General features: G+C 48.2%; 1 protein-coding gene across 1 annotated transcript in view; it reads left to right on the forward strand.

The window, feature by feature from the left end:
* ANKH (ANKH inorganic pyrophosphate transport regulator) overlaps positions 1–15,771 on the forward strand; it is a 141,257-nt gene that overhangs the window by 89,236 nt on the left and 36,250 nt on the right. The window contains exons 3-6 of the mRNA XM_030332353.1: positions 1,804–1,922; positions 5,072–5,155; positions 12,820–12,990; positions 14,810–14,944. Of these exons, the coding sequence (XP_030188213.1) occupies positions 1,804–1,922; positions 5,072–5,155; positions 12,820–12,990; positions 14,810–14,944 (509 nt within the window). The remainder of the gene's footprint in view (positions 1–1,803; positions 1,923–5,071; positions 5,156–12,819; positions 12,991–14,809; positions 14,945–15,771) is intronic.

Below are 15,771 nucleotides of genomic sequence, written 5' to 3' on the forward strand. Positions count from 1 at the left end.
CCAACACAGTGGTCGATTCCCGACCGAATGAAACAAACATACAAATACACAGCAGGAACAATGAACTCCGAGACAAAACTTCTAAGTTTCGGCGCCCCGAGTAAGCCACTCATTCCCGTGAGCAAGGGACATCTTCATCCTGGCCTTGTGTTTCCGGCTGTCTTGCCGTCCCACGTCTGAGTGCGAGGCTCACCTGACTGCCGCCAAGGCAGGCTGGCTGGCTCCCTCCCCGCCCCTCCCCTGAGCCTTCTGGGTCAGACCAAGCCCTCTCTAGCCCGCTGGTCTAATCTGTGTGCCTTCTGATCCCAATTTGGAGAAGGTAGCGCCTCCTTCCCTCCTTGTCCCACCTTCCCGAGTCTTTTCTCTTTCTGCCCCTGGACACCTGCCTCTTGGAATGCCTTCTTGCTGCCTCAGTGTCTCTGCTGGCCCCACCACGCTCCACACCTGACATGTTTGCTCACCTGGCAGCTCACCAGTTGGTTTTCACCTCTGACCCCCCCCCCCCCTTGGAGGGCTTCAACCTCTCCTCCTGCACTGCCCCCCCCATCCCACCTTGTGCTCCGGATGTCTTAACCATCCCACCCCCCTACCCCTTAAAATCACTTACGTGCACCTCTCCCCCCTCTGGGATTCCCATTTGCGCATCTGAACATCCTCGATATCGTCCCAAAGACCTGGCTGACCTCAAAATTCCCGTGATTCAAGCCTCATCCTGAAAAAGGATGGAGGGCTATTTGTTAACGATCAGCTTCTTCGTATTATCAGTTAATATGGTTTTAAGTCATCGCCCAAACTTTGAAGGGGGGGAGGGATCTTACTATTTCACGTAAAATGAGACTCTGTCTGCATTCTATCTCCTTTCTGATTTCACAGCAGCTTCTGTACTTGTCCATATGCATTAATATTCATATTTTTTAATGAAAACAGCAGGAAGACTGTTATTAAAGCTCCATGTAAAATACAATGAAAAACACAATTAGTATCTTCCTCTATAGTCTAAACATGTATCAATAAGGTAAACATAGCTTACTAATTTATTTAATCTTTGCTAACAACCCCTGTCAGAATGCCTAGCCAATACATTCAAAAGACCTTTCTCTTTCTTCCTTTATGTCTATTTGGCAGCTAGGAATTCATTCAGCCGGTATTGGCTCGGTGCCCACATGCTCCTCCCAAAGGATGAAACAAAAAGAATGGCAAGCCGTGAAAAGCTAGGTTTACATTTTTTATTGACGAGGCATATTCACAACTGGGCATTTTCTCTTAGTAAATAAGTAACACTCTATATAAACACGTAGCCTCCGAGCAATCCATCATGCATCCGAATATAGGTGAATATAATGCTTTCATAGTATTAAAATAACAGAAACAACCTAAATGTGTACTAATAGGAGACTAAGTTGATGCTAAGTAAACCTGCAAAAAGGAACCCATTGCAACCACCTAAGTATGGAAGCGTATCATGGAAAGCTGTTCATGGTTTACAAAAGAGTATATATATAGTATGATCTCATTTTTATGTTAAAACACACATGCATAGCCCACACACATGCCCACCACACACACCCATAAAAGAACTGGGCAGTTGGAATCCAGAGCCTTAACCGTGACCCTCCTCTGGGTAGGGGGATGAGATTGTAGACGTTTTTGTTTTGTTTTTTTCCTCGTTGCTCATCTGCATTTTATAATTTTTCTACAGAAAAACAAATGTTCCATTTGACGTTGTTTGGCATCTTCAAGATGAAAAGCTTGCAAAGGTAACTTTTTCTAACATTGCCATGTGTCTTTTTTGGCCCCTTGCAGCTTATAGTGACTTAGGTTACTACATTATCAATAAACTGCACCATGTGGACGAGTCCGTGGGGAACAAAACGAGAAGGGCCTTCCTGTATCTTGCTGCCTTCCCTTTTATGGATGCCATGGTGAGTAATCAATCGTTGGCTCTTTTTAAAAAATAACTATGGTGTACGTAACATACAATTTACCATTTTAGCCGTTCTGACGTATACGGTCCGATGGCATGAGGTAACTTCACATTGCCGTGAACCTCCAGAGCTCCTATTGTCTCGTGAAACTGACTCTGTCCCCATCAGACCCTAACTTCCCATTCTCCCGTCCCCTCAGCCCCTAGCACCACTGTCCTACCGTCTGTGTGGATCGGACCATTCCAGGGATTTCATACGAGTGGACTGAGACAGTATGGCTGGCTGGCTCACCTAACTTCGCATGTCTTCAGGGTTCACCCACGTCGTAGCGCACGTCACAATGTCCTTTACAAGGACCACGTTTTGTTCATCCATTCATCCATCAGTGGACACCTGGGTCGCTGTTTTGATAGTGCTGTTGTGAACATGGATGTACAAGTACCTCTTTGAGTTTTCTGCTTTAATCCTTTTGGGTATATAGTGAGAAGTAAAATTGACAGATTAGGTAATATGTAATAATTCTATTTTTAATTTTTGAGGGGCCCTCATACTGATTTCCATATCAGCTGTACCATTTTACATCCCCACCAGCCGTGTGGAAGGGTTCCAGTGGACCGTTGACTTTTAACCAGTGCATCCTGTCCCTTTGTTTTATTATGAGAATTGTCTGTATTTGTCAGAAGTTCTGGCAGGAGGCCAGAGAGCCTACTTGAAAATTTGATTTAACTATAAAGATCTTTTCTGAAATATTCAGGATCAAAGGATCAGGACAGCTTTCTGATAAACTTACCATTGGTGTGGCTTAACCACCCAAATCTTTTTAGAATAAGAATCTCTTGAATATATTGGTAGGATTTCATTACTTTAATAGCCAGCTTTATACATTACTAAGGGCAGCTCCCTTCCATAGATTAAATCCTTTGTCATGATACTAAAGAGTGCTCAGAGAATGCTTTTTTTCTACTCCTCTGTAGTATAGGTATAAAAGAGACTTAGCCAAAAAAAAAAAAAATCTATATATCTCTATCTATATATAAATAGCTCCAATAATATTCAATGATGGAAAATAAACCCCTTCTTTGGGCTCCATTTTAAATTACTTTTAGGAGGAGACTTAAAAATATTAATATGGGGGAAAATATGTTAATATGGGGGCGCCTGGGTGGCTCAGTGGTTTGAGCGTCCCACTCTTGATTTCGGCTCAGGTCATGATCCCAAGGTCGTGGGGTCAAGCCCCATGCCAGTGTCCGTGCTGAGCACGGAACCTGCTTGGGATTCTCTTTCTTTCTCTCTCTAAAATAATGTATATGTTAATCTGTACAATTTTTCACCACCCTTCACCCCAAGTTTTATGTAGTGTAGGCGCATGAGGTGAGTGGGCATCTGCCTGGAGGCGAGGCCACCGCCCCACATCCTTGGCGAGATGACACAAGGCCAATTGCCCGTGGTCCTTCTTCTCGAGTGTTATCAGCAGTGTCAAACTGCCTGTAGTTAGGTTACTGATGCAGCCTCACTGAATGGCTGCCCGCTTTCCACCGGTTGGCACAGTAACCTTAAATCCTAAACTCATAGTTTCAACACAGAGGCCCTGATGCCCAGTTGGTGTCACATCAGTGTAGGTGCGAGGATCTGGGCATTGGAGCACTGGTTCCTGGATTTTCTTTTCCTTACTTATTCCCAAATAAGAAATTTAAGACACATTACCCCCACCCCACCCCCAAAAAAAAGAAAGAAAAAAGGCACAGGGGCGGGATTTCCTAAAACCAGATTCCCCATGGTGTCCACGCAGGCCTGAGGAGGCACCACAGTGCTTGAAGTCAGAGAACTGAATGATGTGACCTTTATCACATCCGAAGTAAAAGCCCAGCTTCCCAGACAGAATCTGTGATACTGCTCTAATGCCCACCCGCCATCTGTATGGGGACTCTGTAAACACGTAGAAGAATTACGGTTATACAGTGACTTCAGGGACTCGGGATTAAAAGCGAATCACAGACTCTTACGTACCCCGTGTTCCATTTTCCTTCAGGTGTATTTATTTGCCATGAGAGAGTTTCTAAAACTCAGTATGACACCAGAGCATTGGTGATCAACACCCTTTACTTCTGTGTTTCGTTTATCAACTGCCCCCAAAGACCCAGCAGTAGGAGACTGCTAATAAAAGAACAAAATGGTGAGCACTTATAAAGAGCCAGGTGATCCCTCCCCAAGCTCCCCCCCTACACACCCATACCTGCACCGTGGCCCTGGTGTATTGGTTGGAGAGATAATATTTGAAAGCCACAAAGCTTACCATCCAGATGGCTTTGGTCAACAGAGATAGCCCACAAGCCACTATTTGCAAACGTTATCGACGGTTTGCATTTCTTTCCACGTCTGGCACCTCGGGACCTGTGAGCTGAGGGAGGATGAGCTGCTCTGTGCAGCCCCGACACAGACCTAGGGGAATAAATTGTATTTGTCCGATTGTGTTTAGTTCACATGAAATGTGATTTCCATGTCAGTCCGCATCGGCCTTTACAGGTTAGAGGGATCATCTTTCAACAGATCCTGTCTTGAACTCCCGGCCTCCAAACTCACCTTTCCTTGGGCTTTCCATGGTCTGCTCCCCGCAGAGGACCTTCCTCGTAATTGCCCTCAAAAGCAAGGTGTCAGATCAGATCCTGCCCTGGCTTGAAAAGAAGGAAGAAGAGCCCTCATTAGAGCCCTAATCAGCTGATGAGAACCCATAATGACTGTAATAACTTAGACCCAACCTGGAGCCCTCATTGTAACATGCTTCGTGTAAGGAGAACGTTTCTGCCTTGGCACTCCGACCGCCCCAGAGAGGGAGAGGCGGCGTTTCCTCCGTTCCTGGTAGCCACCCAGCTTTCCTGCCAGGCACGTGGACCTAATGAGTACACTGGCCTGCGTATAATCTGTCCTAAATAAATACCGTGCAGTCACGGATGCCACTTAAAAAAATCTTGTGTGCACCTAGCCATCAGGCCAAGTTCCAGTCATTTGACCAACTGAAAATTTGTCCTGTGCTCCTAAGGTGTCGGGGGGTACAAAGTCTATTTCAGGAACTCCCAGGAAATCCTAACGACCAGAAGTGAGCCAGTGCTGATAGCGTCTCTCACGCCCAATCCTTTTCTTTCCGGCAGGCATGGACCCACGCCGGCATTCTCCTGAAACACAAATACAGTTTCCTGGTGGGATGTGCCTCGATCTCAGACGTCATAGCTCAGGTAAGTGTGGTCTGTGTGCCGCTCAGAGCCTCTCTCTGGCGAGTGACAGAACCCACCCATGCCTCACTTACATTCATTCACCCTGCCGTGCATTCCGACTTTCCCCAGATCAAACGTGGACTTCGGCAAAGGTTTGTCAGAGTAGAGAGAAAGCGAAGCCGTTTGCAGCGTAAGTGTGTATAATCCTGCTGGCTGGAGGGTGGTAGGAATTTAAAGTCAGTGGCAGAGGGTTGGGCTCGCACGGGAAACAGCCATCAGGTCCCAGCTAGTACATGTCTGGTGTTCAGAGGGTCACTGTGCACTTGGCTGGACGCACACTTGGCCCTCTGTGTGGCCCAACAGTACATGGTCTGTCCCTCGGTCCCAGAGGGAGCTCTTAGGAACTGCTCTTATGCCACCCAGGGCTGCCATTCACACGTCATTCGCCCACATTTGAAAAGAGCCAGGACGTTGGGGCGCCTGGGTGGCGCAGTCGGTTAAGCGTCCGACTTCAGCCAGGTCACGATCTCGCGATCCGTGAGTTCGAGCCCCGCGTCGGGCTCTGTGCTGACTGCTCAGAGCCTGGAGCCTGTTTCCGATTCTGTGTCTCCCTCTCTCTCTGCCCCTCCCCCGTTCATGCTCTGTCTCTCTCTGTCCCAAAAATAAATAAACGTTGGAAAAAAAAAAAAAAAAAAAGAAAAGAGCCAGGACGTTGGACCCACGCTGCACGCTTCCTGCTGAATCCAGGCCCCTGGGGTCTGGCACCAACCCTGATTTTCCATTTTCCTTCCCTTCCTCTGCCACCGGGGATACTGCCTGAAACATTTCAGCAGGAAATTAGATCTAATTCCTATAATCTATAAATTAGGCATAGTTCCTGCCATCAGGGGTTTGGGAGAACAAGGTCTTCACAGAGGAGAGGGATGGACTGATTTCTTAAACTCTTTTCCCGATTCCCAGTTCCATTCTGGGAATGTTTCTAGGCATCTCTGCCTGGTTTCTTCCCATCATACATGCTAGTCTTTTAGCCACCTTTGTGAAATAATCTACGGTCAGACCGTGAGTACCTCCCTAAAGACCAACAATTCCATTTCCAGATTAATTGCGTTTACTCCGTGCATCACTATTAAAAGTAATTTATGTTATTCCTATGAACACTCTGTGTGTGTGTGTGTGTGTTTGCACACACATGTGCACGCCCGAACACTGGCTAACATCATTCCTTGATGTATCTTTGTTAATTTTCTTTGTGAGTTACTGGAGATTTTTGTCCGGAGCTTACTTTTATTTAACTCGTCCTCGGAGACATGAACTAAACTGCCTTATTCACTCTAATCACTTCATTTGAAATAAAGGAAAGACTTCTCACGGGCAGCAAGTCGCATCAGCAGCTCCCTGAGTATTTTGAGATGCATGTTTTCTGAAGGGCAAACAAATAGAAAAGCTGGACTTTGCCTACGATAAATATAGTAGGCATCTAAGGGTGGAAGAGAACACTATATCCCTGAAAAATGCTCTGCTGAGCACACCCACGGCCTTTTCCTTCTCGGTTTGAAACCCAGTCCTGGCCGATGCCTGCTGGGAGGGCTCGCAAATGCAGAATAAACATATCTGGTTAGTAAGATGGGAGCTGGATTCAGATGCCATCTGGCCCCCGGCTATTCCTGGTGAAGTAGTTATTTTAAACCTTGTAGTTTAAACGCCTGAGGGAATAAATGCAATTTTTGTTCCTAAGTCTTTTATTACCCCTGCCTGCACCCCCAGCTTTATTCTTCTTGCTCCTTGAAAGCATTTAACTACCGGATTTGGCAATGAGTAAATAGATCTTAGGCAAAGTCCTTTGAAATGCCACCTTAGCATAGATACATAGCAAGCAGTGGCCAATGGTAAAATGAACATGGTTTATAACGTCTTGAATTTCAGTGGCAACTCTCATTTTTAAAAACTTGACGAGGGGTGCCTGGGTGGCGCAGTCGGTTGAGCGTCCGACTTCAGCCAGGTCACGATCTCGCGGTCCGTGAGTTCGAGCCCCGCGTCGGGCTCTGGGCTGATGGCTCGGAGCCTGGAGCCTGTTTCCGATTCTGTGTCTCCCTCTCTCTCTGCCCCTCCCCCGTTCATGCTCTGTCTCTCTCTGTCCCAAAAATAAATAAACGTTGAAAAAAAAAATTTTTTTTAATTTGACTAAGCTAATTGGTGTCTCATCATAGTACAAGAAAGCTCTCGGTGTGGTTCACGCAGGCAATGCTTTTCTGTGCCACTATTACTCTCAATGGTGCTGTTATGTTCTAGTAAATGCCAAAGGGTTTATGAAAAATACTGCTGTCTCTGTTATATTTCACAATCACCTGGTCAATATTTGCTCAGTATCAAAATGAGAATTCTCCTGGGGTTGTCAGACCTTACTCGGGCCTCCTGTCCTAGCCCTTGCCTTCTGAAGTTGGCTGAGGGCCCCAGGATGGGAGGCCAAGATTCTAGCTCAGTAATGATGCTGCACTACTGTAAATCCCCTTGCCTCCTGCCTTTTCATCTCAGCCTTCTGGCAAGATCCCACTCTTGAACCACCCTGTGATGCACCTGTCACCACCTGCATGCAGGTAGCAAGTGCTCCTGCACGAAGTTCAAACAGCGGATGGGGCTCCTGGGTGGCTCAGTCGGTTAGGTGTCTGACCTCCGCTCAGGTCTTGATCTCGCCACGCGTGAGTTCGAGCCCCGCGTCGGGCTCTGTGCTGATGGCTCAGAGCCTGGAGCCTGCTTCGGATTCTGTGTCTTCCTCTCTCTCTGCCCCTCTCCCACTGGTGTTCTGTCTCTCAGAAATAAATAAACGTTAAGAAAAATTAAAACAATAATAATAATAATAACAATAATGAAGAAGGTTCCACAATGGGACCGACTAATCAAACCACGGATCCCTAGTCTCCTCACTCACCTCAGCTGACTCCAGTAACTAACTCAGAGGCTTCCGGACCCTCCTCACTCTCCCTGTAGACGAGCTCTCTCCCCACTTCTCTGCGAAAATTGAAGCAACCAAATTCTTCAACTTCTGGCCACCAAACCTACAAGCCTACCTTCACAGTCTGGCATCACTTCCGTTTTCTGCCATTTTAGAAGAGGTGTCCCTTCTCTGTGGTCCAGAACCACTTCTTCCACCTGTGCCTTGGATTCCGTGCTTTCTCAAGAACTTTATTCAGTTTATCAGTGATCCATTCTGTCTCCCCTGGGTCATTTCTCTTAACGTGTAACATTTGAAGACAAGGACAATAAGAAGATTTTTCTGGCTCCCATGTACCTCTCTAGCCACAATCCTCTGTCTTCATTACTTCACAGCCAGACTTTTTGCAAGAGTGGTTTTCACCCACTGTCTCCATTTTTTTTTCACGTCTCTTTTATTCTTTTACCGACTCCAGGTGGACTTCCACCCCCGTCAGCCCACCCAAATAGTTCTTGCTAATGACCTTCATGTCACTTAACCCAGTGGACGTTCCCTGTCAACTTCTCAGACATCCCTTCACTCTGTTGACTGCTCCTTCCTGCACAAAACGTTCCTTCCCACTGGTACTCAGCACCACGGTCCTGGTCTGTCTCCTCCTTCTGAAGGCCCACCTCCTCTATTCTGTGAACATGTGGACCTTTCTCAGCACCTTTCTCTCTCTCTCCTCTCTCTGTTCTGTTCTGTTGGAGAAACATCTAATTCATGCCCGCCTTCCAGATTGGATACCAAATATCTGTAGCCAGACCCTCTCCTCTGAGCTCCAGACAACCTATCTAAATGTCCCTGTGGTAGCTCCATTCAGCTCCTGCAAAGCCACCCCAAGCTCGAATTCCTATCTTCTCTATCAGACATTTCGGTTTTACGCAAATCAGTGGCACGCATCATCTGGTCAGAAACCCTGAACCGTCCTACGAGCACCCTGTTCACCATCAAGCCTTTTTGATTTTTTCCTAGATATTTCTTTTATTTTAAAAAAGTTTATTTATCTTGAGAGAGAACACGAGCAGGAGAGGGCAGAGAGAGAGAATCGCAAGCAGGCTCCACACTGTCAGCGAAGAGCCCGACATGGGGCTTGAACCCATAAACTGTGAGATCACGACCTGAGCTGAAATCAAGAGTCAGACACTTAACCAACCGGGCAGGCGCCCCAGTCGTAGATGTTTCTTTTATCCGCCCTCCTCTCCCCATCTCTGCCTCCCCTCCCACCCGGATGTCTCCTCTCTTGCCTCTGCCTCTGCTCTGACCCACCTCCTCCCTTCCCCACTGCCACCCCTGTAATCCGTTCTTTTTACCTCATCCCCTGCTTGGAAGCTGCTCCTGATGGGGTCACCTGAGTGGCTCAGTCGGCTAAGCATCTAACTCTTGAATTCGGCTCAGGTCACGGTCACGGGATGGAGCCCCATGTCAGGCTCCACACTGAGTAAGGAGCCTGCTTGGGATTCTCTCTCTTCCTCTTCTTCTCCTCTCTCCCTCTCTCTCTCTCTCTCTCTCAAAATAAGTAAATAAACATGAAAGAAAAAAAAAACCTAAGAAATTGCTTCCTGGTGTTCTTGAGGTAAAAAACTCAAAATCCTGGTCACGGCCAACAAGGTACTGAAGACCTTTGGCCTTGCTTCCTCTCCAGCTTAGCCTTCTCCTCTTGTCCCCTTGCTTCCTGCACTCCAGCCACGGGTACTCCGTTCGGGGCCTCGGTAGGGCAGAGCCCCCTTCCACTGGGGCTTTTCACCTCAGCCCCATCTTCCCCGGGAGGAAACGTGCTGCCTCAGTTCTCCCCACCTGCCTCCGACGCCTGCCATTCCTGGCTAGTCTCCTGCGGAGACTGTAGGTCTCAGCTCAGACAGCACCCAGGAAGACGCCCTCCCTCACAGCAGCCTGGCTGTCCTAGCACAGCCACTCTTCCTTCCCTGTGTCAGCGGGCGCTCGCCAGCGCCACTGTGTGATTAAGGTCCCTGCTTCTCCGCTCGACCGTCCGCTCCCCAGGACAGAATTTGGGATGATCTCATTGATCACTGAATCCCGGCACCCAGTACGAGGCCAGCACAGAACAGGCTCTCACTGGGAAAAGTCCTCACCAGTGAGGCCCTACGTTCCCCCTCAGAAAATAACCCAATATTTTCGGTGGCTATATCAGACTCAGAGTCATAATTCTGGACTTTAATTGCAGAAGGCCCCGTGTTATTTTACTTTATTTCATTTCATTTCATTTTGAGAGAGAGAGAGAGAGAGAGCACGCGTGCAGGGGAGGGGCTAGAGAGAGAGGGAGAGGGAATCCCAAGCAGGGTCCCAGTTGCCAGTACAGAGCCCAGCACGGGGCTCAAACTCAAGAACTGTGAGACCATGACCTGAGACGAAATCAAGAGTCGGACGCTTAACCGACTTAGCCACCCAGGCGCCCCTGCCCCGTGTTATTTTCAGTTGGCAAACAGTACAATCCACAGTGATGGTGTCAGCTCTGTGACAGGTGCTGGGCCACATGGCATCGAGCTATTAAACGCGCAGGGAGGCTGTGAGAGCCACTGGCCCAGTGCTTCCCACCTTCCCTCGGTCCCAAATAGCCTGCCATGATTCTCTGGCTGTTTCCTGTCATCGCCACACTCGCTCTCCTTTCGGCCGAGTCCCTCTTTTTTCCGTCACCTCCACATCCTCCTCCGTGGCTCTGCTCGGCAGGCCTCCATCTTGCATGGCCATCCTGACGGCCCTGGGGGTCTTTCCTGGACTTAGCAGCGGGGGGGATGATCCTTACGTATTCATTTCTTGTACAGTGAGTTTTCAGTCTCTGCACAAGGTCATCTTAGTTTGCTCTGTACGTTTTCTAGCTGCCAAACGTTCAGCTTGTTGTACATGCACCAGTGTGAGTTTGCATGGCGGCTCCTTAGAGGCATCTAATGCTTTAGAGACATCACTGCACATCTTGGCCCCATCACAAACCCCCTGGTCTCCTGTTTCAAACACAGTGCGTCCTTAGCAAGGCTTCCCCAGCTGGTGTTCGCATTTTCAGTTGACATTTGATAGTTCCACTTGGAAGGAACAGGCACGGAGCCAGGTCCGGGCATCTTGACTTCTATCACTGGGCTCTGCTGTATCCTCCGAGAGCGTGAGCGCGAGTGTGAATGTGGCCTGACTTGTGTCCATTCACATTGTCGGTGCTGCGGGCAGCCTGGTGCGTCCACGTGGCCAAGCAGTGCCTCTCTCTCCTGCATCCCCGGAGGCTCCCTGTCCTAGTCAGCCTCATGTACTGGGTTTGAGAAGGACATCCGGGCACGAGATTCATCGATGCCGTCAACAAACCACCTCTAGCATCTGATGCTTTTACTGCGTTCAGAAGTTTCTCTGTATTACCCTGCTTTTCTGTGTGTGTTCCCTACAGCAGCGGAAGGCACTCATCCAGTTAATCACGCTCAGTCTCCAGCTTCCTTTTTAACTTTCTGTCATCACTGATCTCTCGGCACTGAAGTGACCAGGATAAGCCTCCTCTGGTCAGGATCACTCGATGGCGGTATATTTTGCACACCTATTGTTCCACAGATATTTGGCCATTAAAGTCGCTCTAGCTCGGGGTGCCTGGCTGGCTCAGTCGGTAGGAAATGTATGTAACTCTTGATCTCAGGGTTGTAAGTTTGAGCCCCACGTTAAGTGTAGAGATTGCTTAAAAATAAAATCTTTAAAAAAAAAGAAAAGTCGAGGGGTGCCTGGGTGGCTCAGTCGGTTAAGCATCCAACTTGGGCTCAGTTTGTGACCTCACGGTTCATGGGTTCGAGCCCTACATCGGGCTCTGTGCTGACAGCTCAGAGCCTGGAGCCTGCTTCAGATTCTGTGTCTCCCTCTCTCTCTGCCCCTCCCACCTGTCTTTTCTCTCTCTCTCTCTTTCTTTCTCTCAAAAATAAATAAACATTAAAAAAAAAAAAGTAATGTAGCTCAGGAATCGTCCCCCTCCCCCATTACTTTATTTTTGCACTCAGTATGCTCAGTGCTCTCCTGAATGTATGAATCCCCAGATGGCTCTGGACAGAGACTGGGCTGCTTGTCTGAGTTTTGCAGACAGGAAGGTTAAATACGTTGTTAAATTTGTTGTGGGGACTCTACAGTCAGTAGAGATCAATACTTGATTATTTTTTTCAATCCCTCTTGACTATTTTGTTGACTTATTCCACTTCTATATGTTTGTATTTTAAATTTTAATCTGGCTTGCCTTATAATAATTAACATTGGTGCCTTTAGCAGCATTTTTAATGAATTGCATCTTGTAAATGTTAAATGTGTATTTTTCTATAGACATCACTGATCACCACTACTCTTTCCTTGTGGACTTAGGGCCTCCCGTGTGGGTTACCTGTGCGTGTCGGGATCCAGGTTCAAGAAGGGCAAACCTCTGCCACATCTCTTGGGAATCTAGGAGCCCAAAGTTTCCAGATATTTTTTTTTTAGCAATAACCTTAACGAGATGTGCAGTTACCTTCAAAGAACCTTCATGGTGAATATGGCAAAATGATCGTGTGCCCTTCCGGTGAACCCCAGGCATCTGACCCTGAATTCTGAGAGTGGCCTTGAGCCTCAGCCCAAGTTTCCGTTCTCCTCCTCAACGTCGGGATTTTCACTCAGAGATGTGTCTCATCGGGGTGCAAGAGGGTGGACTGTGCTTCTGTCGACGGGCTCCATCTTCTCCCCTCTGACTTGCTCTCGTTTTCCTATCTCTCAGGTCGTTTTTGTAGCCATTTTGCTCCACAGTCACCTGGAATGCAGGGAGCCTCTGCTCATCCCCATCCTTTCCTTGTACATGGGCGCCCTTGTGCGCTGCACCACCCTGTGCCTGGGCTACTACAAGAACATCCACGACATCATCCCCGACAGGAGCGGACCGGAGCTGGGGGTACGTCCTTAGAACTCGCCGACACCCTGTCTGTGCCTCCGAGGGCGGCCGAGTGCTGCCCCGGCCCTTTGCGAATTGGGGGTGTCCGTACAAGGAGCACATGCTCCAAGCTGTCAAGTGCTAGGTCGTGGCCACAGGGGAGACGGTTGGAGAATGAAGGGCCCCTGGAGATAGAAGAGGTCTTAGAGGTCACTGTTCAGCCTCCTTCGTTGCATATCAGGGAGACTGAGGCACAGTGAGTCAGGTCAGGCTGAGTAGGTGTAGCAGTTTCGGTTTTCCTTACCCTCTATTGTCAAAAGTCAGTCATTCATCAAAATGGAGCTCCAGTGGGGCAATCCAATAGCGCACGGTACTTATATATTAATCAACAAGTGTTTTAGGACCCGCAGTACCTTTAAACTCATATTTGGGTTATTCTTAATTTCACAGCAGGGCCCCAGGCTTTGTTTATACTTTCTGTACGGGCCAAACACAGTTGTGCATTCACATACCTTCTGTGGAGCGAGCAGAGCCTACAGGTACCGTGGAGGGGCCCAGAAACATTTTAAACAGGGTCTCTATCCTCAACCAACGTAGTACACCTCATTTGGTAGCTAAGACCAACACAGAAGCGACACTCACACGTGGATCCAGGAGAGCACATAGACCTGCAGACGGGACACAAGGGCCACGGAAGCTGAGAGAAAGGAGATAGCGGTAAGGTCTGAGACGCTCCTGGATGGAGACAGAGCTTGGCCTGCACCTCCGAAGTTGAGTCGGGTAGAAGCAGGGTATGATCTTACACCAGTGGCCCAAGCACTTTTTCGTCATCAGTGTCAACAGCATCTGATTTATGTATATGCTCATCTGTTCTACCTTCGTTATCGGGTGTCACTGGGCTGTGTTTCCATCTAGCTGTAAGGTAGATATGCTTGGTTCCCTAAGGGCCCGGAATAAGTCCCTGATCCCGCCTTTGACCACAGGTTACCCCTGTCATGTCAGAACAATAATTACGTTGACCACTTACCTCCATCCGAGAGGGCAGGCCGTCAATAAAACCTGATCTCGTTGTTTCCGCCACTAGGACAACCACATCAAATTGGTCTTGATCGTAACAATCCGTCTCGTAACATTGAGCCACCAGCAAAGGGAAACCAGAGCGGCTGACCTGGTTCCATGATGTAACCCTTCACCTCTGAAGAATCAAAATCATAAAATCATAAAAGCCAGGCTTTAAAGACTGCACACATCTTTACTTTGTAGAATTCTTAATAAACCACATTTTCTTGACCGTGTTCTTATTTTTACGCTTCTGCACATTTACATGACTTCTGTGAGAGCTTCGAGAATAAGAATCTCTGTCGTGGATTTGCACGGTGCCCAAATAATTAGGCGCATTCGTGACCTGACGGGTTACAAAATAAATTACAGTCATTTTTTACTTCTGAGAGTTACCTCTTACAGACGTGGCTTCTAGCCAGTCCATTTGATGACTTAAACAAAAACTAATTTCCAGCCTGCTTCTCAGGCCGTGGAATCGGGGTCTGCCTGAGTGTAGAGCTTCCCTCTTTGGAAAACAGTGATGTGGATCCATCATACTTAAATGTGTGTTTTGATTTCACAGCAGCTTGCCAGCCGTCTGAGTTAATTTCGAGTAAGACTGTACGTTTTGTTTTCATTCAGATTGGCTTGGCTACAGAGCCTTTCCTTATGCCATTTTTTTTTAAGTACAATGAATTGACGCATGATTGACATCAGAAGGAAAAGCTCTGGCTCTGAAGTGTTTCTCCTGTTCTGCTCCTAGAGCCTAGTGACCCTTTCTCTCCATTTCTTGACACAGGGGGATGCAACGATAAGGAAGATGCTGAGCTTCTGGTGGCCCCTGGCTCTCATCTTGGCTACACAGAGAATCAGTAGACCGATCGTCAACCTCTTTGTTTCCCGGGACCTTGGTGGAAGTTCTGCAGCGACAGAGGTAGGGCACTTTCTGGGGATGGGGGGCCAGGGCGGGGAGGGGGAGGCTTGTGGTCACCTCATGAAGAATGGGGGCGGGAAGGTGGATGCAAGCTTGTCTCTGATCCCTCTTGAGAGCTTCAGTAATCCTGTGCTATTAAATTATGTGACGCATTCACACTCAGAAGCCATGAGGGTCTTACAATCATATCATTTCTTCCTTATTTATGAGTATGGAAGGAGACAGCTCCTTCATTGTTCTCATTGGCCATTTGAGGAAACAGAGGCGAGGACACAAAACTAGCAGGAAGCTGGGCTGGCCTCAGAATCCAGATTTTCCGCCTCCCGCCCAACGGCCTTTCCGTTTTTCCGTGGAGTCGGCATGATGCTGCTTCACTGTGGTTGCCGAAGACCAGACACTATGCCGGGCACAGCAACGAAAACGCCCGGACTGTGAGGGCCGGTGCCTCCATCGTGACCCCGGCCTCTCTCCCCTGTTCATGCTCCGCCTTCCTACACATATGGCCCAGCGGTCACGGCCCTGCGTGCCCTGTGGCAGTCTGCCCTCCTCCGAATGAAGACCTCCCTCATCTACTCACTCACAACTCAAGAAATTTATCTGGAAACTGGCAGCTGCTCCAAAAAAAAAAAAAAAAAAAAAGAGTGGAATCATTTTTTCCATCTCTCAAGGATGGGATGAACAAAGAGAGCTACTTCGTTCGTTCCCTCCTCTGCTGCCTTCTGGAGAATCGATTCCGTCTCCGGAAGTGCTGGTCCTTCAGGAGGGCTGGTGGCTGCCCCTGAGGGCCTTCTGGTTTTGCTCATTGCCCTTGAATGTGTTCTCGGCAT

The sequence above is a fragment of the Lynx canadensis genome, chromosome A1, assembly GCF_007474595.2.
Source record: "Lynx canadensis isolate LIC74 chromosome A1, mLynCan4.pri.v2, whole genome shotgun sequence".
NCBI lineage: Eukaryota > Metazoa > Chordata > Mammalia > Carnivora > Felidae > Lynx > Lynx canadensis.